Raw genomic sequence first — 26479 nt, 5'->3', positions numbered from 1 at the left:
AGAGAGAGAGAGAGAGAGAGAGAGAGGGAGAGAGAGAGAGAGAGAAAGAAAGAAAAGAAAGAAAACAGTGGGTTGCAGAGTCTCAGCCCTGCCATCACAGATCAAAGTGTAGAAGGGTGGGCTTAGAACTGGGAGATAATAACTTAATAACCTGCACAGGCAGGAAGCTCAATCTTTCACCCCCCGAGTTCTTGGAGCATTAGCTAAAGCAGAAAGAGGCAACCCCAACATGTCCATGCATCCTGCTTTAGTCTAAGCTAAAATGATCAGTCAGAGCTCTCTAATATCCTGACATTTTCCTACCAAGCCTTTTCTAATGCTTTAGCCATGGTTACACATAGTTTGGATCACAATATATATCAGGTAATCATTTAACCGTGTAGCAAGAACTGTCAGATCCCCACCGCTTCTTGACTCTGCCTATTCCATCTTCTAGAGATGTCAGTTGTAACATTCTGTATCAATTTTGGTTGTGCTTGAAATGATACAAACAGATTCTAACCTAAGTACCAATTGAGTTTATTGGAAAGATATGGGGCTGGGTGTTAGCTGATGTTGTTATTGCATCAAGGTAATAGTAACCTGGGCTTGGGAGGGAAAGAAACCAGGATGGTTCTGCGTATCTCGTGGCCTTTCTCTTACAGCACTATTGTCAGACCCAGCCTCAATTTCCCTTCATCCTGGATGTCTGTGTACTTAGATTTCAAATTCCTGCAAGGAAGAATCTTACTGGCTCAGTTTGGGTTAGGTGGCTGACCCTTGGGTCCATCCCCATGGCCAGGGGATTGAGGTACCTTGATTGATTATACCTGAGTCACTGACTCCACTGTGTTTGGGAGTATGGTACTGAGGCCAGCAGCCTCAAAGGACCCCCATGGATGGGGAAGGAGCAGATCCCTTAAGGAAGGGGAGGTGCTGTTACTAGAAGAAGGTGGGAAGCATGCAGGGAAGACAAAAACAACAAATGGCCATTAGAGCAGGCAAGCCAGGATTTGAAGATTATGAGAGGAAGCAACCACATTGTACATGGCATGGAGGAGGGAAGCCTAGGCTCACACCTCATTTGACTAAAGAGTCAAATCTTTGCTGACTGGCTTGTCTCTTCACTGCAGTATGTTCAGGGGAATACGACTTTAATGATGCATTGTCCTGGGTTTCCTCTTGTACACCCCATTACGCCTCATTCCTTTCCTTCGCTTGATACGGCCCTAGTTCTGGATGGCCACCTTCCTTGGATTTCCCATAAAAACTAATCTTTCTAGAGTCTTTTTGCTATAGGATTTTCTCTCTCTCTCTCTCTCTCTTTTTTTTTTTTTTTGAGACGGAGTCTCGCTCTGTCGCCCAGGCTAAAGTGCAGTGGTGTGATCTTGGCTCACTGCAGCCTCCGCCTCCCAGGTTCAAGCGATTCTTCTGCTTGAGCCTCCTGAGTAGCTGGGATTACAGGTGCCCACCACCGTGCCCGGCTAATTATGTATGTTTAGGAGAGACGGGGTTTTGCTGTGTTGGCCAGGCTCATCTCAACTCCTGACCTCAAGTGATTCATCCCTGCATTCAAGTGCTGAGATTACAGGCATGACCCACCGCACCAGCCAGGACTTTCTCTTGCTATTAGGTGGGAAGAGACCAGGTAAAACTAATTCAATTAGGGTGTTGATATCTGAGATCTTACTGTGTTGCTTCTCTCCCTGAAAATTCAGGGAATGAGAGGAGAAATGTTAGGCTCCATGGTGGGCTGCTGGTGAAGGCATCTTAGGGGACCAGTTTTGCTGCCTTTCAGTTGCGTTATGCAGATGTTGGCTTGATGTGGGTGTGACTGTACGATCCTGATGCCAGGTGTTTGCATGCCCTCATGCACCTTACACTGAGTCCAGAGTCCTTAGATCCCCTTCTTGCAGCCTCAAAAGAAATGATGATTTGCATTAAATTACAACAGATTTAGGCATACAAAATCTGTCTGCCATGTGGTGCCAGGGTGACATTTAAAACCTTAATCACCTGGTAAGGCAAGGGAACTGACCAGTCAGAACTATTGCTGGAGCTCTTAGCTGTGCTTTGTGTTAACCCTTTAGTTGCTGGATTGTGGAGAAATTCCTGAAGGTTATAGAGAGGCTCAGGTGACAGGGCTCAGGGCAGTGACTACTTACCTACCACAAAGTGTGCAAAAGAACTCAATAGTTTAATAATTTGAATGTCTGCACTGGTGTGAATCAGCAGTGGGTCATTCCTAGATGTGGGTATAGGGAAGAATAATCTGGAGTCCTGAGGGTCGAAAGGGCCTGAATTTGGAGGTTCCTAGGATGAGCAGACAGTGGTGGTTGATTTGAGGTGTGGAGGCAGGGGGTCCTTAGGCTACCATTGGCCTTGTGGCTCAGAGCTTTCAGGGCCCTGTGACTGGCAGTGAGAGGCAGAGCTGTAGGTGATGGGCGCTATCCATGAGGAATGTTGGTATTGGTCAGAGGTAGGGCAAGTGGGACTGGTGTGGCAGTGAAAGGAGGTCCCCAGAAGAAGGGAAGAGAAGCGTAAGCTTTCCTCACATAGTGGGTGGGGAGTTGGAGGCAGGAAGTGGTGGGGGCAGGGCCAGGGGAATCACAATATTAGCTGCTTCTTTAGGCAGTTCTGTATTTATGTAAAATATGATTATATATTTGTAGGTTATCCTTACAGTTGAAAAGGAGTAAGCACACAGCAGACCATGAGGGTGATTAAGAGAAATGCCATGACATTGCCTTTGCTGTGTCAGTGTGGGGCGCGAGCAAAATGGGAACAGATGGCCATTATGGGCTGACTTGACATACATAAGCTTTGAGCATTTAAAGAAAATAGATTCTGTGCCATGGCCACTCCCTTCTGCTCTGGCTGCCTTCTGTATACACTGCCTGAACTATGGATCTTAGGCCCCACCACAACATGGCCCCTTGGTAAGAGCATCATTTCCTTGGACTCTAGCAGTGGTTCTGGAAAGGGCATGGTTGGGGGTCCAGGGGGAACCCAGATGAGCTCCTAAAGCCAAGTCTAGGTGAGCCAGGGAGGGAATGTGTCAGAATGAGGCCAGAGTCGCACCTCCTCCAGGAAGCCATCCTCATTTACTCCAGCCTCCAGGGGATTCTGAATTTTCTGAATGTGCAGTGGCTTTTATGTAGGAGGGCCCATTATGTCAATCGAGAAAAACGATAAGACAAGTCTCCATCATTTTAGGAGGTTTATTTGCCAAAGTTAAGGATGCACACCTGGGTGACAGGTCTATGCTTTTCTCCAAAGATGATTTTGAGGGCTCCAAATTTAAAGGGGAAAGGGCGGGATATTGAGAAGCACACAATTTTTGAGCAAGAGGAGGGTAAGGAGAAAATATTCATGCCTTTGTCTAGCTCAGTAAATCTGTATTTTTACATAAGATGGCCAAATGGGAGAGGGGAAATGCAGGGAATCTGCACTTTTACATAAGATAACAGACAGCTGGGGCGGGGGTGGTGGGGAGGGTGGAACAATCAGATATGCATTTGTATCAGGTGGAAAGAGGGGTTGTTGCACCTGTAAAGTTACCATTTACATTGCCATGGTTAATTTTTTTTTTTTTTTTTTTTTTTTTTTGAGAGGGAGTCTCGTTCTGTCGTCCAGGTTTCCAGGTTGGAGTACAGTGGGGCAATCTTGGCTCACTGCAACCTCCGCCTCCCAGGTTCAATTTTCCTGTCTCAGCCTCCCGAGTAGCTGGGACTACAGGTGCGTACCACCACACCCAGCTAATTTTTTGTATTTTCAGTAGAGAAGGGGTTTCACTATGTTAGCCAGGATGGTCTTAGATCTCCTGATCTTGTGATCCGCCCACCTTGGCCTCCCAAAGTGCTGGGATTACAGGTGTGAGCCACTGCGCCTGGCTGCCATGGTGAATTTTAACAGAAACACTTCAGAATAAAGATCTTGGAGTTCATTAGGGATTTCCCTGTGGACAAAATATGAGGGTGGTGTGTAGCTTTTCATCTTATAGCCATCTGATTTAGGAACCAAAGGGGAGGCAGTTTTGCGTGAACCAGTTCCCAGCTTAACTTTTCCCTTTGGCTTAATGATTTTGGGGTCTCGAGATTTATTTTCCTTTCACATTTCGAATCATCTGTAGTACCTTTAGAAATTCAGATTCAAGACGTCTAAGAAGAGATGGGAATAACTGAACTTTTTTCAAAGGCCCTTAGGCCTGATAAATACCCCTGGCTGTGAAGCATTGTAGAGCATTCATAAGAGCTGCCTGGAAATAGAACTTGCAAAATGGAGCCCACGAAAGAAATCCATCTCCCAAATGTGCTTTGTTTGGTTACCATAGTGTGTGAATGCTTTTAGGTGAGGGCATGCAGTCTTCAATTGGCTACCGTCCCCACTATTCCCTATTGCCTTATATCCAGGTACTTTGCTTTTTTCATAGCTTATGACTGGTGAGCACTTGTATATTCAGGTTAGAGTTATCCTGCACATGGACACATGGAGAGGCAGCCTGTTGGTCCCAGTGGTACTGTCTGAGGGCCAAGTGTTTCTGAGGCTGTTCTTTAGGTACTGCCTTCAGAATAACTTAATATCACATACAGGAAAACCAGTCTCCTCACTCTGTAGCCATGATATGATTATTTTAAGAAATGACTTAAGAAATGATTATTTTAAGATAATCCTCAGGGCGCACAGTACTTAGCCCTCCTGGAAAAGTATACAATTTTACCTGAAATTGACCTTAGGAATCTTTGAACTGATGAATTTGAGATAGAGACCCCAGAATCAGTAAGCTCTGTCTCCACAACATGACAGAAGAAGGGCTTCTTTAGCATGCATTATTTCTGGAGGAGGAATGAATGAATTCTCCAGAAGTTTGAGTTCCAACAGCTCAGTGTCATCTAAGTTGCTATGGAGACTTTGTAAACCACTAAGAACCCAGGGCTGGGGCACTGTCTAGCCCAGTGCTGTTGAATAGAAGTACAATGTGAGCCACAAATGCAAGTTATTTGTATAATTTTAGATTTTCAAAAGTGGCCATCTTAAAATGTATTTAAAAGGTGAAATTAATTTTAACAATGTATTTTATTTCATGTCAAAATTTAATATAGACAATTATTGAGATACTTTTTCCTCTTTTGTTTTAAGTGTTTGGAACCCAGTGTGCAATTTACATGTAGAACACATCTCAGTTTGGACCAGCTTCACTGCAAGTGCTACACCGTGGATAGTGGCTACTATATTTAATAGTACAGATCTACCCTCTCGTTGAGAGGCCAACAGTGGGGGGGGGGGTCTCAGAATGTGGAAAGACCTTCTTGTTGGGTTGGCCAGTTCCATGGCCTGCTTGTGTGTGCTCTTGTAGCCCCCAAATGCACTTGCACTTGGATCATTGACTCATGTCCTAGCTGCCATTGTTTCCTTTGGACTGAGGGACTTAATTTTAGCCAGGTTTCCTGGCACTGTGCCAACTTTCCTTTGCGCTTCAGTTCTTCCCCCTCTAGTCCTTGCATGTCATTGCAATATAATTCAAAGCTTTGATGGGCTAGGATCTAATGGACCCAACCCAAACAGGAAACTGTCTTCCTCATTGTTTATTTGAAATTTATTTGAAACCATGAACCAGAAAATGTTAGACACTTGTTTTCAGTACTTCATTGAACTGTAACTGAATTGACCCTTAACTATTTCCAGTGGGGCTTCCGACATGGAATGATTTAGAAGCCTTAACTGTTAGATCAAGAGAACTAATTAGAACATGAATTGACCCTGTTTTCCTTGCCTGAGCATGATCACGTCTCATCCTTTGCTTAGAATCTTGTTAGATAGAGGTTATACAAGCTTGTGTGAGTCTGGGGTATCCCAAAATACTCTGGGAATATTCCAGCAAGTATTCCACAAAGAATCTCTTGTGCAAAAGGTCTTGGTCTAGATTTCTGTTCCAAACCCCTTTGTGAATCCCACAATAGACAGTTTAACCTGTCACTGTGTTTCTCTCGTGGGGGCACATAGGAACTATATGCTATGTGGTGGTACTATATACCACCGTAGCAGCCATGTTGGCTGCCTGTCCAATTGCCATTCCTCTTGCTTTTGCTCCAGTATGGCAGAGTTCACCTGTTACAAGAGAAGCCGCATACCAGACACATACTTTCTCAGACTTTTAGGCAGCCATGAACGGCCATACAACCCAGTTCTCCCAAAAAGATACAAGTGAAATTATTTTGGAGGAGCTTATAAGAAAGATTTCCATCCATTATAAAGAAGAGAAACATGAGAGAATGGCCCTCTTGCAACTCTATTTGCCCCCCTTCTTCTTGATGTGGTTGTGATGTTTGTAACCCGGGCAGCCATGTTGTAACTATGAGGCTACAAGCTCTAGGATGAAAGTGGAGCCTTCTGAGGATGCTGAGAATGATGAGGAAGATGGAAAGACATTGTACTCTTTTTGACATCATGGAGCACCAAATCTGGAACTTCCTACTTTTAGGAATGAAATTCCTGCTGTTTTAACCATTTTTTGTCAGGTATTTTGTTACTTGCGGGCAAAGACATCCTAACTTGTATGGATGCCTGATAATTAATGATATATTCTTGTCTTTGTTTTTTAGAAGAAAGAGGTCACTAGCATATTCTTCCCTCAACCTTGTCACCTGGCTGTCTCTTACTCATCATCATCACTGCACTATATTATATTACTCCTTTACTTGTCATTTCACCTCATAAAGTTTTTGTGAGGAAAGAGACCATGGCTGTCTGATTCACTATCGTAGTCACAGTTCCTGTTATGTAGTAAATAGCCATTCAATAAATGAATGAATGGGGGCTATCAAGGAGGTGGAACCCTCAGCACTTGGCTATCTATTTCCTGGAGGTAAGAGAATGAGGTCAAGGATGGCATCCTGTTTCTGGCTTTCCCAGTTGGGTGGAGGGTGCTACCTTTCTCCATGAGTCAACATGGGAGGGAGAGAAGAATAGTTGAAGAAGATGAGTTTTGTCCTGGATATGTTGAGTTTGAGGAAGTGCTTTTGAAACAGTCCCTATAGGGAGTTGAAGATAATGTCTGGATTGAAGCATGAGAAGGATGGGATTGGTGAGGAAGAGTACGCAGTATGAGAGGAGAAGTGACCCCTCAGTGCTCCATCGATGGTGTGGCACCACCATCACCTTGTGGCCCAGTCTAGAAATCAGGAAGCCATCCTTGACACCTCCCCCTCCCTCACCCTGCAAATCAACTCATCACAGAGTTCTGGTGATTCTGTCTCCTGTCTCTCATATCCATGAACGTCTCTCCATCACCACTGGAGTCCAAGCCACCATTACTTCTCTCCTACACTACTGCAATGGCCTCCCAGTTGGTTTGCTGAATTCACTCCAGTGCCCTTTCATTCACCATAATCCAGCCACAGCAATCTTTTCACTCCTTGAAAGCACCAATCTCCTTGTCTTAAGGCCTTTATCCATAAGGTTGCCTTTGCCAAGGGTACCGCTCCCTTCACGTTCCACCTTCCTCCACCTCCTGCCTATTCCTTAGATTTCTACCTAAACCTCCCTTCCTCAGGGAGGCCTTCCCTAACTACCCACCCCTTACCCTATTGACCTTTGGGGCCTCAGAAACTTAACTTTTTTGGAACACCATGGGGAGGGTGTGTGATTGGTGACATATAAAGTTTGGTAAATAAAATTTTAGAAGATTTATGTATAAAAATTAGAATTATCAACTAAAATGAGAAATGTAACTATCAAAGATCAGAGAAGCTCATCAGTGTGGACACATGTGTTTTTACCCTGTAAGACAAGTCTACATAGGAAGCCAAATAGCTTGTGAGTACAGGATTGGACAAGGAGCATTAATTGCTTGGTCTACATAGTTCAGTTTACTAAACCATAATACCCCAGTGCCATTTCCACCACAGAGCTCACCCTTGACACCTGTGGCTGTCCCATCCCAAGTTCCAATACTGAAGACCCCCTTCCTAGGTTTTCTTCTTCTCCTGAGCCTCAGTGGTTGACTTGCTAACCCATTAGGTGGACCTAAGCTTGCTTTAGATAAGTTCACACCTACCAGGTTAATATTAAATAAGGTTAGGTCAGCCCTGGGAGCAATTTTCTGTTTTAGGTGACTTTGCACATGTCTGGTCTGATCTATAGCATCTACTTTATAGTTTAATGAAGAGCTGTGAAAGCAGACTGTAAGTATATTTCATTCTCTAAAAGTCTATTATTTACCATATTCATTTATTAAGCCTTAAATTCCTTCAGGATTTGCACTGTTGACTGTTTTAGCAAGTGGAACTCTACAGCCTGGAAGCTATCAGCCCTCCTAATGGTCTGGGGCTTGTCAATGTAGATTCAAGAAGATGAAACTAAAGAATGAAGCCTTTTGGAAGGAACTAGTTAGATAAGGAGAAAGGCTGAAAACAGTCCTGTGCATGAAATGTTATGTTTACTAACCACAAAAATATTCTTGCAAAGTTGTTTATAAGAAGCTTCCTTAGAAATTCCTGGTTTCTTGGAAAACTTGGCTTTGATCTTGACATATTCCATGCTAATCATGTATCATGGGTAACAGGCAAGTTGGCCCCTGTAGCTCCTAAAGGATAGAGTGTCTTTAGCATAAGAGCCTCACAACCTGTCGTTTCTCCCCCAGATAAAAGAAGACATAGAATGCCCAGATCACTCTGGAAAATTTATTTGAATTTACCTTGAAACCATAGGTAGGAGAATGTTATGACAGAGGGCACTTCAATAGGGAGACCTCATTGTGCCTTTTTTGGTTTCCTTTTAGGGCTGCTTTGAAACTTGTCATTCAAACTTGTTGAAGTAAATTTCCCTTCTTACCATATTTTCTTTCAAATCTGCCAACCTTGGTGAAAGGAGGTAGAAGAGAAGTGCTTCTGTGGCGGAGACAAGCATGGCTGTAGCTTCAGCCTCAAGGGATAACATTCTGACAAGTGGCTTGTTCTAGAGAGCTGACCCCTGAGGCATGCCGTGGCCCAGGGTCAGCCCTGATGGGGGTGCCCAGGACCTGTCTGGGAATGAATGGAAGTGGCTCTCGGGATATTGATGTCAAAGTGTTAGGAGCATGTTCTGAACAACTGTCCTCAGTTATTCATTCTCATCCCCGAGTTGAAAGAACAATGGATAGTTGAGAGGATACCCAAGGGGATGGGCCTGTCAATCTGAAATTGAAAAGGGTTTACTCAACTATACATCTGGTGCTATTACCAAGTGTAAGGAAGGAATAAAGATCCTAGCATATGCAACATAAGCAATACCGACTTATGCTTGTGATTGTTCATATACATGATGGCTATCAATGGCACATTATACAAAACTGAGCTGTGAGCATAATTTATTCATGTACTTGCATAGAAATTTGTTATACAGACATTAGGAAAAAGTATAAGTGCTCTCTGCAAATACTTATTTTTAGGATAATAGTAACAAAAATAGCTTGAGAAAATTAATATCATTTAAATTCGACAATGTACAATGTTCCTAATTACAGATTTGTGTGAGCACAAGAAGATCCTGCACGGTAGATCCCCGTTCTGAAGATCAACTTGGGTGCATTTTAGAGGCCTCTGGTTCACTCAGCCACAGCCTAGATTCTTCACTGCTGATGATCTTTGGTTATGCTTGTTTTCTTCCCCCCACCCCACAATTCTTCTTTCACACATTCCCTAACAAGAAAGGGTTCAGTTCAAACACTGAAAATTGAGCTTCTCCACAGCAATATCCATAAACCTATGCCAGTTACAAATTCATAGTTTCAAAGGCTTTGGTCACAGGATTTTAAAATTGGAACAATGTTTGCTTGCTTGGTTTCCTGAGAAAAGGAAGAAGTGAGCTTCTCCCTAAAATATTTGTAGGTTTACTTCCCTATTTCTGTTTATTCATTCGGCAAGCTGTATATGGTGCACTGAGCACTGCAAACTGGAAGTGGAAAAAATCTTCAGGATTCCGACGTTTCACTTTCCAACCTCCAAACTACTGCACCATACATACTGAAGTGGAAGGTAAATGAACATGACTTCTTTTTAAAATTAATTAATTAATTATTATTATTTATTTTAGAGATAGGGTCTTTCTCTGTCACACAGGCTGGAGTGCAGTGACATGATCGTAACTCACCGCAGCCTCGAACTTCTGTATACAAGCGATTTTTCCACCTCAGCCTCCTGAGTAACTGGTGCGGATGTGTGCTGCCACAACTGGCTAATGTTATTATTTTTATTTTTTAAGAGATAGAGTCTTGATATGTTGCCCAAGCTGGTCTTGAACTCCTGGGCTCAAGAAATCCTTTTGCCTCCATCTCCCAAAGTGCTGGGATTACAGGTGTGAGCCACTGTGCCCAGTCCCTGAACGTGACTTCTGTTGCTGTCTTCAACATGTTTGGTTACAGAGCCTTTACGGAACTGGTAACTTTTAAATTAAAGAGAGGAAAACGGGAATCCTTACCTGTATTTTTTTTTTTTTTTGAGAGAGACACAGTCTCACTCTGTCGCCCAGGGTGGAGTGCAGTGGTGCGATCTCAGCTCACTGCAACTTTGGCCTCCTGGGCTCAAGCCATTTTCCCACCTCAGCCCCCCAAGTAGCTGGAACTACAGGTGCCCGCTACCATGCCTGGCTAATTTTTGTATTTTTTGTAGATGTAGGGTTTCGCCATGCTGCCCAGGCTGGTCTTGAACTCCTGGGTTCAGGCAATCTGCCCGCCTGGGCTCCCCAAAGTGCTGGGATTACAGGCGTGAGCCACCGCACTCAGCCCTTCATTTCTTTTTGGTGGTTCAAATGCCACTGGTTTCTGAGAGAGTGTGAGTGTGCAGAAAATAATGAGCTTTTTTAAATTAAGAAATTCAACAAGTGATAAAAATAACACCCATAAGCAATCGGACCTTTGCCTTCAGTCTTTATAAGACATCCTCAAATGATTTTAAAGAGCCCTTTGGAGGTTGGTAACAATTCTATGCATTTGTGTCATTTACAAAATCAATTTAGGGATTAAAGTAAAAATACCTAAGCTGAGTATTTCATAAATCCAGTATGTAACTTTTCTTTAATATGTAAGAACAGGTTAAGCCAGGAACTTCTCCTATTTTATCCCATTTAAAACAGATCATTTTTCATAAGGAAAAGTAATCTCTACCTAAAAAATCCTTTGCAATCTCTGAGAAAAGTTGCAATACAGAATAATTTTAATTGACAAAATTCCTTTCTTCCTCTTGCAGTCCTGTCAGTCTGAAAAACCCCAACTATGTCCCATGAGAGAATGTCACACACACATGGCATAGGGTGCAGGCCATTGTTTGTAGAAAGTGGGGACCGAGCTCAGCTGTCAGCTTGCACCTCTGTGATATTGACTCTGGCTATAATGTGTAACTTGCATTGATTTAAAAAAAGCCAAACTGCTTATCACAGAATTCTGGATTAACTTCGATTTTGTGACTGTGAGTTCCATAAGGCTTAGTTGGTTTATGGGGTTTAATTTTTAATACTGCTAACATCATCGAGCCAGCTAAACACCAACAATATCAATAAATACTAATAGTTTGTATTCACTTCCTCCTTCTGTTGGAGCACTTTGACTTTATATACATTCCAGTCTTAGTCCCAAGGCCCCATTCGGGTTTCAAATTCCATACCAGAGCACATCACCTGGATGTGGCTCTCATATGCTTGAGGATATTCCTGGAGTTGAAAGGAAAATACAAAATGAGCATAAGAACAGATCATAGATGCGTTCGTATGAAAGTTGATACTCATGAAAAACAGCAGTTTGCTGAGACCCTGGAAGTCAGCTGGAGCAGTCAGGCAGAAAGGACTTGTGACCATGGCTACAGATGGGGCTTGTTCTCATAAAGGACTTTCCACCACTCTTTTCCTGGCTTGCAGGTAGAAGATGCGGTTTTCTTCAGGATAAGTAACTTTACTGAGGGGCATCTTGTAGATGCTGGAATTTTTTGTGGTCATCATGAGGAACAATAGCGTGGCCAAACAAAAGGGCCAGGTACAAGCTGGCAATCCAATCTGGGGAAGAAGAGAAAGTCACACGCTCCTTTCAGATCCCATCTGACAGCTGAACTACACAAAGCATCCCCCTCTACTTGCACTCAGCCCAAGGGGATGAACCACTGGGGGCATTGCTCTGGATTCTGTGCATGCACGTGGAGACTGAGTGTATAATCTCAGGGCACTGAGCTGTTGGAATGTTGACATCTATTCTTTAGGGCAGCCACTTATGTCTCTATCTTGTATGTATGTCTTTCTCTCCCTCTCATATATTCAGACTTCCTGCACCAGATGTGCCAAGAGGACATTTGACAAACAGAGATGACACTTGCAAACTGCAAATGGCCCCTGACCACTCTTCACGTCCACAAGGCCTTCTCTGATTAGTCCAACCCACAGTGACCTCTCTGACCTTGACTTATGCCTGGTCTAGATCTTAGACTTGACTTGCTTTATTTCTTTCCATTCTGTCTCCCAAATAGACTCTAAGTTCCTTGAGGGTAGGTCCTCTTTGTGCTGCCTATGGAAACTCACACAATTCTGAGCATACACCATTGGTTAGCTCTGGCCTGATGCATGGACCTCCCTGGGGTGTGATGGAGTGTAGGGGTACCCTAACTTGACTGCACATCAGAATCATCTGGGGGAGTTAAAAAAAAACATGGATATTCAAGCATCGTACAAGATCTACTCTATTAGAAATAACAAAGGACACAGGGCCTAAGGCTCCATATTTTCCCATCTTCCTAGCTGACTCTGGTATGCAGCTTGCTCATTTGGGTCCATGGACTGATGCCTGTGAACCTTCTTTGTTGACATGTGGAGGGGACTGATGCCTGTGAACCTTCTTTGTTGACATGTGGAGGGTCCCGTGTGCTCTGATGTACTCTCCATCATGCATGCCTATAATGGGACTTTGGCTTTATACCAGAAAGATACTGTGTCTCTTTAAGGACCCTCCCAGATAAAATCTCCATGCTGTTGCCAAGAGGGCTAGATACTGCCTTGACTCCTTAGCAGCCATGATGACATCAACATGGACTGAGCTATCAGAAACTGGCCCTGCATCACCTGCAATGGAATATCTGGCTTTCTGTTTAAGTAAAAGGTATCCCAAAGTCAACTTCTTATCACTCAGAGTTAGACTCTGAACTTGATAATATGTTATACAACCGAAGTTTCATTTTTTTTAAACCAAGCAATCTGATATTTGTAACATACTGGGTGATTGTGGTTTGGACTAAAGTTTGCTGTGATGCTGAAAGAAAGGCCAGGGAGTTCCAGCAGAAGATAGGGCAGTGCTTCTCACGATCGTGGATGCTGCCACTGGATGCCAGCCCAGTGGACTTCAGGAGCATTTCCCATATAGTCATAAGCTGGTCAATTACGCAAATGAAAAGTGAGACTAAAGCACACTCACCCTAGCCATAACGTTTGCCATGCCGACTCCAAGATAGGCCGTGAACAGGGCTACAGAAAAAAAAAAAAAAGAGAGAGAGAGAGAAAGAACAATGCTTGGTAGATGCACTTTTAATCACAGGAAAGGCTGCCTTCCAATATAAATCACCTGGAATGCACAGTGCGCTGATTACAAGCATGAGTCTAAAGTCAGCAGTCCTGTATTCAAATCCTGACTCCACCACTTAGGAGCTCCACGGGCTCTGTTTTAAGCCTCCATTTCCTCACCTGTACAATGGAAGTAAGAGGAATATCTCTTTCATGGTGTTGGTGTGAGGATGAAAGGAAATAATGCATGTGTTTAGCACACAGTAAGTGTTCAATAAAGGTAGTTGTTTTATGGTTACTATTTTGTTGTTATTGCTAATACTTAAGGGAAAGGCTTTCTATGGCAAATAAATTTCTCTGATGTTTTATCCAAGCATAGCTGAATTAAAATGAAACCTATGAATGTTTCTTGAGATAGCATCTAGGATTCTCATATTAATGAATAGGATTCAAAGCTACAAAAAATCATAGTGCTTGCTTTGGCAGCATGTGTACTAAAAACCAAAACAAAACCATGTTTACAAAATAAGAAGGAAAGAAAGAAGGAAAGAACTCAGGGAACAGCAGGAACTGAACACAAACTTGGGATTCCTCCCCTTGATAACATCTTCTCCAATACCATTAAAATCAATGAATAAATGTCTTATTTATTTATTTATTTTTTTTGAGACAGAGTCTCGCTCTGTCGCCCAGGCTGGAGTGCAGTGGCAGGATCTCAGCTCACTGCAAGCTCCGCCTCCCGGGTTTACGTCATTTTCCTGCCTCAGCCTCCCGAGTAGCTGGGACTACAGGTGCCCGCCACCTCGCCCGGCTAGTTTTTTTTGTATTTTTTAGTAGAGACAGGGTTTCACCATGTTAGCCAGGATGGTCTCGATCTCTTGACCTCGTGATCCGCCCGTCTCGGCCTCCCAAAGTGCTGGGATTACAGGCTTGAGCCACCGCGCCCGGCCCTTATGTTTTTATTTACTTTGTGTGGCCAAAAAAATTGTAGAGTCAGTAATTTGAGTATATGGGTGACTTTCTTTTTTTTTGAGACGGAGTCTCGCTCTGTCGCCCAGGCTGGAGTGCAGTGGCCAGATCTCAGCTCACTGCAAGCTCTGCCTCCCGGGTTCACGCCATTCTCCTGCCTGAGCCTCCCTAGTAGCTGGGACTACAGGCGCCCGCCAGGTCACCCGGCTAGTTTTTTGTATTTTAGTAGAGACGGGGTTTCACCATGTTAGCCAGGATGGTCTTGATCTCCTGACCTCGTGATCCGCCCGTCTCGGCCTCCCAAAGTGCTGGGATTACAGGCTTGAGCCACTGCGCTCGGCCATGGGTGACTTTCAATGTAAAACAACTAATGCAAAGATCTCAACCAGATAATTATCTATTCCTCAGTTTTGGTTGAAGAGAAGACTCACGGAGGCTCAGGGAAGCCCTCAGGTTTCATGGGGATAGCCTGAAGAATGACCTTCATATAATGGCCACCTAGCCACTTGGGCCACCAGAGCTCACCATTAGACACACTCACCATCTTGTCTCCATGTCTGGTGAGAAATCACATCAGCTATCTTGGTGTGTGGGGATGTGGCAGGACATGGTCGCCAGTGGTGGGGGAGCTCTGTGATCCTCATTTACTTTACCATAGACTTCTGTCCTTTTACCAATATTTTGTCTTTTTATCCTGGTGTTTCTTATTCAATAGCATATCAAATTCTTTCATGTATGAATTGTCTCACACTAGTGGGAAGGGCTGGTCTTTGGAAACAGTACTGGTTTCAAATCCCAGCTCTGCCATTTTATTTGTTGTATAACAAATCACTGAATGTCTTGGAATCTAGTTTCATCATCTGTAAAAAAGGCATTTTGAAGATCTGCCTTACTGGGAGGCAATGAATCTCAAATGAGAGCTTGTATTTCCATAAATACAGCTGTAAATGCATCTCTTTCACCATGGGACTGCTCTGAGCAGAAGGGTGCTCACGGCTTGGCTTAGAAGGGTTTCTCTCCTCGGTTACACCAATTTCATTCATTGTTAAAGTTTAATCAATTAATTCAACAACTATTCACTGGCCCTCTGCTAAGCACTGGGGTCCTCTGTCCCTGAACTCTTGAGTGCCCCCTCTGCTACAACACCACCCCTGAGCACATGAGGCCTTATTGCCTTCTCTCTTTTTAAAATATCCATTACACTTCTAAGGCTCACTTTTGGCACGTTTACATCTCATACTGTTATGTTGCTTTGAAGTGATCTCTAATTCAAAGTTGCTTTTCTCTCCATAGTAAAAGTGATAGATTATTTAATGGTAGGTATGTCAATTAAGACTCGCCAAGTAGGACTGGGAAAGTCTTACAGTAGAGGGGCAATTCTGCACAACATCATCAGTTTGTAGGCAATGACCCTGACAGCGTTCTTGGTAGCTGAGGGAAGAAAAGGCCCTTGAGTACTGAAGGGGAAACTGGATTTTAGCTCCTCCTGGATAGTGTCCCTTCCAATGGGTGAGTCCCACTGTGATAACCCAACCATTTGGAAGAGATACACAATGTGTTTACAGTCTCCACTGATAAAACAACATTGAGATATTCTCTGGCCATGGAGTTGCTCTGGCTTAGAGGCCAGAAAGACAGCAGTGCCAGGTTCTGTCAGAGTTTCCTGAGTCCACTTGCTTGTAAAAGCCATTGGGGACGAATAAAAAAACAGCTCTGTAATAAATGTCTGTTACTTATTTACCTTGGCTGACAGGGTTGGTCTTTTGTTTGGCAGTATCAGGGTGATGTGGACAAGCTGAAACTTGGTGTGGCATTTTACATGTGAGATTCGCTTTCCAAGGGGGGCTGGAGATCTGTCTCAAAAATCCATGCACAGAGATTTAAAAGTCTGATTGTACCCTGTGGGAGCCCAGTGGGCACTCTCACACACTGCTGGCAGCAGTGGAAACTGGTATGGCTCTTTTGGAGATGAAGTTGGCATCCATTGAAATAAAAATTGGCATTCCGTTTAACCCATCAATTTACCTTCTTCAAAAGAAGGTGAATCTTCTTACAGAAATGCTTGTACAAAGTACACAAGGACATTTGTGCCAAAAATATTCATTGCAGAACTGTTTGTAATGGTTTCAAACTAGAAGTAATCTGAAATTTCCCCAGCAAGAGGGCACTTATCATATAAAGTGTCTACACAGTCACCATCTCCATGGCCTTGAGCAGTGGAGGTTCTATACCCTGCAGCATGGGTCCCCCTTTTTCATTAGATGCACCAGGAAAAATGCAGCTCCAGCCTGGGCTTCCATCTCTGCCCAGAGACTCACCCAAACAGCTGATATCCTGAGGGAAACATGAGCTCCCAGGACAAGGAAAGGGGACATCCCAGGAGAGCAATACCATAAAAGAAGGACGACAAACTGAACAACCTACAGTCGATATATATATATATATATTTTTTTTTGAGACAGAGTCTCGCTCTGTCACCCAGGCTGGAGTGCAGTGGCGCGATCTCGGCTTACTGCAACCTCCACCTCCCGGTTTCAAGCGATTCTCCTGCCTCAGTCTCCTGAGTAGTTGGGACTACAGGTGTGTGCCACCATACCCAGCTAATTTTTGTATTTTTAGTAGAGATGGGGTTTCACCATGTTAGCCAGGATGGTCTCAATCTCTTGACCTTGTGATCTGCCCCCCTTGGCCTCCCAAAGTACTGGGATTACAGGTGTGAGCCACCGTGCCCAGCCAATAAAACTTAATTAATAAACCAGAAATGAAGAACTCAATGAATGATGTGATCAGCACAATGTACAGAGCCAAAGAATGATCAGGCCAATCAACTGAACTGAGGGCCTCATGAAAAGATAAAGAGATGGAAAATATTAAGAAAAAGTCAAGAGTTATGAAAAAATAGCATAAAGTATTACACTCAAATACTAGAAATCACAGAAGGAGAGGGGAAAAATGGAAAAGATTTGACAAAGTAAAAAATGATGATGTTCTCAGAATTAAAGGAAGAGATGAGGGCTCACATTGAGAGGATTTGAGTACCTAGTAGCATAAAAAAAAAAAAAAGCTACATCTAGACAGATAATAGTGAAATAAAACCACATATATATCTCATATGCAAAGAGAAAATTCAGAGAGTCCAGAGAGAAAAAATGAAATCAACTTTAACAAGAATTAGTTTCTTTTCAGACATCTTAGTAGCAGTTTTGGGTATAAGAAGACAATGGAGTAGTCTTTGAAGACAATTTTCAAAATATTGAGAAAAAAATGTTAAATCTTGAGTTTGTAGCCAGCTAAACTAAAATTTAAATGAAGGTAAAATGAAGATGTTCTCCAGCATACAAGATCTCTTTGCAAACCCTCTTTAAAGAAAACAAAACTCTCTTTGCAAACCATCTCTGAAGAAGTAATCCAGCAGTAATCCCAGCACTTTGGGAGGCCGAGGTAGGAAGATCACTTGAGGTCAGGAGTTCGAAACCAGCCTGGCCAATATTGCAAAAACCTGTCACTACAAAAAATACAAAAAATCAGCTGGGCATGGTGGCGCATGTCTGTAATCCCAACTACTTGGGAGTCTGAGGCATAGGAATCGCTTGAACCCAGGAGGTGGAGGCTGCAGTGAGCTGAGATTATGCCACTGCACTCCAGTCTGGGAACAGAGTGAGACTTTTTTCTTAAAAAAAAAAAAAAAAAGTACAGAAGGTTAATATGAACTAAGTCAGAGTGAATAAGCAGTTAATAAAGTTTACAGTTGCCTAAATAAGCAAGTACCCAAAACAAAAACTTATACTTACAACGAATCCAAAATAAAAATTCTATATAGTATCAATGGTTTTACTAGTTGTTAGGGGTGGGCCTTCTCAGAGGAAGTAAAGGCAGGTTCGTGTATCCGTCATATTTGGGGAGAAGATACAGGTGTTAATAAACTTAAGAAATTGACAGGAGAAAATAAACAAGCCTGATTCTTAATAAGTTATGCAAAGCCACCAGAAAAACTTTTTTCCAGACTTTTAAATAGCGCTTACCGAGTGCTAGACGCTATTTGTTCTATGAGTTTCGGACATGCATTAACTAATTTAATCATCAGAACAATTGTATGAATTAAATATGGTAACTTCCATTTTCTAAGATGAGGAAACTGAGGCATAGAAAAGCAAATTACTTATAATTTGCTTACATTCATAAGCAAATAAATATGCTAGTAAGTAGCAGAGCTGCTGGAATTGAATCCAGGCTGTCTGGCACCAGAGTCTGAGCTCCATAACTAGCTCAGTAGACTGCCTCAACCATTATGCTACACCAGTGAAAAAAAAAGAGTATCTATCCAAAGGAAAGTGAGTGTGGTAGGAAGAATAATGGTCTCCAAAGATGTCCACATCTTAAACCTCAGAACCTGAGAATATGTGACCTTACATGGCAAAAGGGAATTAGTAGCAGCTGTGATTAAGTTAAAGACCTTGAGATGGAGAGAGTTTCCTAGACTACTGAATGGACTCAGTGTAATCACAAGGGTCCTTACAAGAAGCGGGCAAAAAAGCCCTCTCTAGGGAGTAAAATGGAGTATTTCCACTTTCTGTTTCATACATTTCTATACAGATTACATTTTTGTTTTGTTTTATACAATAAACCTGTACTGCTTCTATAATTGAGAAAATATCAAAGATATTCCCACTTTGGGGAAACACATGTCGAGAACTTTGGCTTCATCCTTCTCCATGGTCTGTCAAAACCTCATCACCAGCCGGGCGCGGTGGCTCATGCCTGTAATCCCAGCACTTTGGGAGGCCAAGGCAGGCAGATCATGAGGTCAGGAGTTCAAGACCAGCCTGGCCAACATGGTGAAACCCCACCTCTACTAAAAATACAAAAAAATTTAACTAGGCATGGTGGTGCGTGCCTGTAATCCCAGCTACTTGGGAGGCTGAGGCAGGAGAATTGCTTGAACCAGGACCTGGGAGGCAGAGGTTGCAGTGAGCTGAGATCATGCCATTGCATGCCAGCCTGGGCTACAGAGCAAGAATCCATCTCAAACAACAACAACAACAACAACAGCATAAAACAAAAAAAACTCAGCACCCGCCAGGTGCGGTGGCTCATGCCTGTAATCCCAGCACTTTGGGAGGCCGAGGTGGACAAATCACGAGGTCAGAAGATCGAGATCATCCTGGCCAACATGGTGAAACCCCATCTCTACCAAAAATACAAAATTTAGCTGGGCATAGTGGTGCGTGCCTGTAAGCCCAGCTACTTGGGAGGCTGAGACAGGAGAATCGCTTGAACCAGGACCCGGGAGGCAGAGGTTGCAGTGAGCTGAGATCATGCCATTGCATGCCAGCCTGGGCTACAGAGCAAGAATCCATCTCAAACAACAACAACAACAAAAAAACCTGGAAAAACAAAAATCTCATTGCCATCTCCTGAGCTCTCAAAATGCCTTCTCCTTGATCTTGAAGGACGTGCTCAGGCTGTCCCCATGCTGGCCTGCACCACCCTTTCCACCAAACAGAATTCCTCCTCTTATTTTCTAGCATTTATGGAAAAACCCCCTTCTCCAGGAGGCACTTTGTGATAATTCTGAATGGAAATGGCCCCCTGGAGAATCCTGTACTGTGGACTTCTCCTTCTTCTCCCACACAGATTGCATGGTCCTCTTGGGCTCCCTCTCTTGCCTGGCTTCTGCCCTCTACTGTAACACTCTGTGTGCAGGAACTGCATGGATCCTAAAGCTTCTAAACTCCTTGCTCTTCCTGGTACTGTCTTAATTGTATCATGTGTGTTTAATACATATTTATGGCTACTGCCTCCAGAAAAGTAAAGGTATGCATCCCAAATAAAGGTTTGAAACCCCTAACCAATCTCAGAGTAAAGCTGAAAGGTTGTAGAATAAACAGTCTAACCCAGCTGAACTCAGGTGGAAACTCCTAATCAATCTCAGAATAAAGCTGAAAGGTTGTAAGAGAAACATTCTAACACAGCTGAACTCAGATGGCTACAGCACCTGTCCGTAACCCTCTCCTTTATCCTAAGCTCGTGAACAAATTCAGAGAAGGAGCACAACATTTCAACAGAACTGTTAGGTTAAATAGCTGAGTAATAGTAAATAACTTGACAAAAGTGACATCTATATGGCTACACCCAACAACCTGAGTTATGTATATACTCTTGCTATAGCATCAAATCAAAATGGAATGGGTCTTTAGAAACCCTTGGTACCATCCCATTTTCTGCCCGTGCAGAAATCTATTCTAAACCCTGCCTTATACGTGGCCCACCGTTTTCATAACTGTTTAAATATCCTGGCTTGATTGGTGATAAACTGACTCTAGACATATATTTCCACTAGATTAGAAATAATTTCTCCATATTACACTGTCCCTCCTCCTCTTTGTTCCCAAGTGAATCTCATTCTCTCCACTCTAGAACATTATCTTAAATGCTTACACTTTGATTGAATTAGGGATGCCAGAGGCTATAGGTGAGTGAGCTGCCACTCACAATCCACCTGGGACATCTATTAGCTTTTCAGATTCAAATCACATGCAATCTGTTTTCACCTAAGAGATTGCCATGAGGGCCTGAATGCTACAAAAGGGAAGCAGAGGCGTGCAGTGGGATAACTCTGGAAGTGGATGGTAAGTGTGGGTTCTGGGTGTGGATTTACCCATCACTGTCCAGATTTCCTGCAGCATATTCCTTAGTCTCTCTGGCCTCGGGACCCCAACAGTAAAGTAAGAAGGATGGAGTGGAGGTCTCAGGATGCCTTCTTCCTCTGACAGGCTGAGTCTGGCTAGAACACCGGGAGTCAGAAAGGATTAATACAGCAGTTCTTGAAATGTGGTCTCGAGAGCAACAGCATTAGCACCTCCTGAGAACTTGTTAGAAGTGGAAATTCTGCCGGAGTGGTGGCTCACTCCTGTAATCCCAGCACTTTGGAAGGTGGAGGTGGGAGGATTGCTTGAGCCCAGGAATTCGAGATCAGTCTGGGCAACATAGGGAGACCCCGTTTCTGTAAAAAACAAAAAATTAACCAGGCATGGTGGCATGCCTGTGGTCCTAGCTACTTTACTTGGGAGGCTGAGGCTGCAGTGAGCTGTGTTCACAACACTGCACTCTAGCCTGGGCAACATAATGAGACCCGTTTTTGTTTTTGAGATGAAGTTTTGCTCTGTTGCCCAGGCTGAAGTGCAGTGGCGCTATCTTGGCTCAGAATGAGACTTTTTCAGAAAAATTAAAAAAAAATTCTTTCCCCTACCTCTAACAGTGAATCAGACTGAGGAGGGGGGGCCCAGTGATTTGTGTTTTAACAAGTCTTTCAGGTGATTCTGATGCATTCTCAAGTCTTAGAATGGCTGGGTTACTGTGATGTTCAAAGGGGTAAATGTAATCAACCCTGATTCACCAGGGGACATTGCTTTGTATTTAGCTGGAGTTTTTTCCCTTTAGTTTCTTGGGTCAAATAACTAGTTTGAAGAACGCAGGACAAGTCAGTTGAAAGCAAAAGTAGTGTCAGCTGTGGTCCCTGCCATCCCCAGTGGGAGGCATGGCAGATCCTCACAGCCAGAAGCAGAGAGTGGCACGACGCTGGGAGCTTATCAGTGGCCAAGGCCAAGTGTCAGTGCAAGCAGGAGAGCTCATGAGCATGGGGGAGCTTTGAGAAGGCATGTGTGACATGCGTCAGGGAAGGGCTGGTGTATCTCTGGGGATAAAGCTGAGGAATAACTGGGATTTTTTTTTCTATCCTCCCAAGCATCCGTATTTTAGGATGTTAATATGTCTCAATAGGCTCCTGCCTTCACAGTCATCAGAGAGGTAGGCAGATGTGACTTTAATGCTCTCAGGGGACGTCACTTTTCCTGTTCACACATTTAGCAAGTGGGCTCAAGCCAGAACCCTGGCCCTGATTTTTCACGCAGTCCGGTTTTACTGCTTGTCCTTGAATGAGATCCTGTAGTCATGAGCAGCCCTCCCCCAGGGGTGTGGGAGACTCACCGCAGCCAAGAGCCAGGAGGTGGGTTTGCCAGGTGAGCGCCATGAACATTCCTCCCATTGCAATGCAGGCCAGAGAGCTGTTGAAACCCCAGAGTCCAAAGTAGATGTCCTCAAATGGGGCTGAAAGACTGAGTCCTGTTAGACAAGACAGGAGGGGTCAGAGCTCGGGACTAAAGGCAGGATGTTTGGAAGGAGACTGAGGGTGGGATTGGAGGTTAGCAGGAAGCATCCCAGGAACTCACATTGGTCCCTAGGAAGCCAGGATCTCAAGAAAGATCTGGAGCACAGAAGATGCCTGAGGCAATGCACGGGATGGGGGAGGTACTCAATGTTTGGTAAGGGCTCTTGTGCTCACCTGCTGCTATGCCCAGCAATGATCCGATTGCAGCATGCAGGCACATGAGTGGGGAGGAGAGTAGGATGGCTCCCAGGAAAATGCCCCCTGTCCATGGATTATCACAGCCATATATCTGACCAACTCCCACTGGTATAGATTTCAATAACTGCAAAAGAAATTTTTTTTTTAAAAATGCCACCAAAACAACAGAAACCCACAGGACACCCACAAACTCCAATATAATTTTACACTGGATATACCTTATCTCTTTCAAGAACAGTATTACTACCTTTTAAAATTCCCTCTCCTTGATTACAGAAAAATCCCAGTCATTCTTCAGCTTTATCCCCAGAGACACACCAGCCCTTCCCTGGTGCATGCCACACATGCCTTCTCAAAGATCCCCCTGTGCTCATGGGCTCTCCTGCTTGCACTGACACTTGGCCTGGGTCACTGATAAGGTCTCAGTGTGGTGGCACTCACTGCTCCTGGCTGTGAGGATCTGCCATGCTCCCACTGGGGATGGCAGGAACCACAGCTGATACTTCTTTTGCTTTCAAATGTCCACCAGTGCTGAGGGTGATCTATTCATGCATCCCTTTGTTCAATAGAGAGATTATCACTATACAATTTGGATGCTTATGCTAAGGCCAGAGACCCAAACTCAGGTTGTCTTATCCACAATTTAGAAGCAATTATTAGCAAGTTTGTGAATTTTCTTTTCTGTCATTAAGTGGAACATGTATTCATTTAAACCAAGGTATCTTTAGCTTATTCTAGTTATGAACAACTGTCAAGCAGGTCTCAAAACACAAAAATACATGGAAAAGTCACAATTCTACTTTCTGGCTGAGGCCTGAATTTAGTTATTCTGTTCACAGAATTGCAGTTCTCAGGAGTGAACAAGATTTGACTGAACCTAACAAATGATCATTCTTTACAGCTGAACTTCTGGTTGGGCACCAGACCATAGTGTGAGTTGGACTCTACCCTAACATGGACTCAATTCTTCTAGCCCATGCTGGCTCTTCATGTCTAAACATTTTGCTATTTCTAGACCAGGGAACTTGGCAAAGACAGCATACCCTTTTTATTTGTTTTTCCGGATTTGACTGCAGAACTCTCTGTCCGGTAGCCATAGGGTTGGGGTTGGTGCTGATGATGGACTGGTCATTCAGGGTGAGGAGAAGGACAAGGCTTCTCCTGCCCCAGATGAGCACTGTGCAGGAGAACTTTCTGAGATGATGGAATAGTCTGTATCTGTGATGTTTAACACGGTCCTAGCCACATGTGGCTATCAATCACTTGAGATGTGGCTAGAGAGGTTGAGGAACTCAATTTTTAACGATACTATATCTAAATTTATATAGCCACGTGGGGCTAGTGGCTCCTGTGTTCGTGCAGTTCTAGATAGATTAATGCTATTTTATACTGTTATTTTTCATGGGTAGTTCTAATGAATCTTTGATTTTTCTTTCTGAATTATTTCCAAGTGCTTCCTTTAATTTTCTGGCAAGAAGCTAAAGAGAAGGTGACTTGAGCTCCTCATGTGTTTTGATCATTCAACAAAGAAGACAGAAAAGGGCGTTTCATAACCTGACAGTGGGAGAGCACATTAAAAAGGTAATGTGCTTTGTTTTTTTGTTTGTTTCTTTGGTTTTCTTCTAATTTCAGGTGTTCTCTTGTTCTTGATAGTCCAGAAACCTTAAACATATTTATTACACACCAACAGGAAGAGCTGGAATTTGATTTGGGTTAGTCAGGTTTTAAAAAATACGAGATCTCTTTATGGTCATCTTTAAAGAGATACATAGGATTCATCCGTTAATACAGAGGTTCTCAAACTCTGGCCCGCATCACAATTTGGGGAGTTTGTTAAAACAGGTTCCAGTCCCCACCCTTAGAAATTATGATTTAGAGCGTCTGAGATGAAGCCTGTTTGGGTATTGAGAACTCCCCAGGTGATTCTGATGCCTACCAAAGCTTGGGAACCCTAAATTATTGTAGATGTTCTATGAGCTATGCCATAAGGAAAAGCAGAATAGAGAGGTTCTGTCATAAACTCTAAGAGTAAGCATCCAGTTTTTTGATTGGAGGGAGTAGACTGTGGAAGATTTAAAACCAGGCTGGAGGCCACATGCCTTAAGGGCTGGCTCCCACCACCCACCCCCAAGCTTACGATGGAGTGACTCCCAGTGGAACTGTACTCTGGGGTTAGCACTATAGATGTTTAGGGGAAAAGGCAGAAAAATTAGCTTGGCTAAATAGTAATTTAAAAAAATCCCTTAGACCCTAATGTTCTGGAGTAGAACAAATGCTTTAAATGGCAAGATGAAGGCAGAAAGGCCACCATAGTCCTGAGCATCTAGGGGACTCTGACACCTGTGGACAATTGACCAGAGGCCATTACGTATCTTGCAGAGCCAGGGGGAATGTGAGAAGCCAGTGTCTTACCTCCAGGGCACTGAGGTCAGACCAGGAGATATTTGGAGCTGTAGTTACAGGTGTGACCAATTTGCCTGGAAAGAACGGATTGTAATGTCCTGTGGCTGAAAGGTACATTGACAATGCCATGTTGAAAGGGAGGGTGAAGACAGGGAGGTCCCATTTGCTGAGCATGGAATTCAATGCGCTTGAGAAAATTGGGCTAAAAAAAGAACAGAGCAGAAGAACGTGTATGTGACAAATCAGGCTGATACATGGAATCACTATATTCTGGAGGGGCTTTATTTCACCTGCCAATAGGCCCCTTACATGTTGTGTTGGCAAATTTGCCACAGAAAGAAAACTTGGGATAAATTCTATTATAGAGACAGTAAATACTACATAAAGTAAAAAAGTCAACTCTCAGCTTATTTGGCCTTTGAAAAATTCTACTCTGGGGTTGCTCAGAGTGAGCTATATATTGAGATTTAAAAAATATTTTTGAAGTACTAATGATATACAAAATAAAATATTGTCTACATAGTTGAAGTCCCCTTCGTCCCTCTGCTTGCTCTTATGTCACTCCCTCCCCACTAGAGGCGACCGTGATCCTAATTTGGCATATATCATTTCTTTAATATACTTATTTTTGGAAAAAAACAATCGTTCAAGGATGCAGGTAGTGTGAGCTGGAGGAAAAGGATCTCACAGTCAGAGGGGCAGAGTGTGCGTCCTTGAGCTGTTGATAAATTGCATGACCTAGGCAAGGTGCATCTCCTCAGTCTCTGAGCCTATAAACTGGGGGACTGGGCTGCATGGTCTCCAGGTCCCTTGTAGGTTCTCACTTGACCCAATCAAAGAGCCATCACTTAAAGACCAGAACTCCCATTTTCCTGGATTGTAGAAGGGAGCTACAGTAGAGTCTTGGGAGGGAGGAGTCAGGTGTATGGGGGCCATGTGCATCAGTGTGTTTCTACCAAAAAGACACCTGCATTTTTATGTTCATTGCAGCACTGTTTTCCGCTCCCCACAGAAGTGTCAATGTGCAGCCATGGTTGAGAACCTCTGGTTGAGAGATATTGGTGGATATGTAGCCAGATCATAAAAAAGGCCAAATAACTGGTTGTAAGGAAATATACATCTTTTAAAATGGTTGTTTCTATTTCCAATAGACAGAATCTACTGGAATCCAATTTTAAATTTACAGTTTTACTGTTTATCCTCCTCCTGCTCCTCTTCCTTCTCTTCCTCCTCCTGCTATTCCTCCTCCCCCTC

General features: G+C 43.4%; 1 protein-coding gene across 9 annotated transcripts in view; it reads right to left on the bottom strand.

Annotated features, from left to right (window-relative positions):
* Positions 1-9308: 9308 nt before the first annotated feature.
* SLC14A1 (solute carrier family 14 member 1 (Kidd blood group)) overlaps positions 9309-26479 on the bottom strand; it is a 28340-nt gene continuing 11169 nt past the window's right edge. For 4 of the 9 annotated variants that reach the window (XM_017857827.1, XM_017857831.1, XM_017857826.1 and 1 more), the window contains 6 exons: positions 25235-25427; positions 22799-22946; positions 22444-22578; positions 21116-21241; positions 13403-13452; positions 10865-12000 (listed from right to left, as the gene is read on the bottom strand). In XM_017857827.1, the coding sequence (XP_017713316.1) occupies positions 11827-12000; positions 13403-13452; positions 21116-21241; positions 22444-22578; positions 22799-22946; positions 25235-25427 (826 nt within the window). In that variant the 3' untranslated portion in view covers positions 10865-11826. Of the gene's footprint in view, positions 12001-13402; positions 13453-13554; positions 13669-21115; positions 21242-22443; positions 22579-22798; positions 22947-25234; positions 25428-26479 lie in introns of those variants that run through there. The other 5 variants (XM_017857828.1, XM_017857833.1, XM_017857832.1 and 2 more) reach the window with 5 other exon arrangements.

This window comes from Rhinopithecus bieti, unplaced genomic scaffold (genome assembly GCF_001698545.2).
Source record: "Rhinopithecus bieti isolate Rb0 unplaced genomic scaffold, ASM169854v2 scaffold_42084, whole genome shotgun sequence".
Lineage (NCBI taxonomy): Eukaryota > Metazoa > Chordata > Mammalia > Primates > Cercopithecidae > Rhinopithecus > Rhinopithecus bieti.
This window is presented reverse-complemented; position numbering and strand designations above follow the sequence as displayed.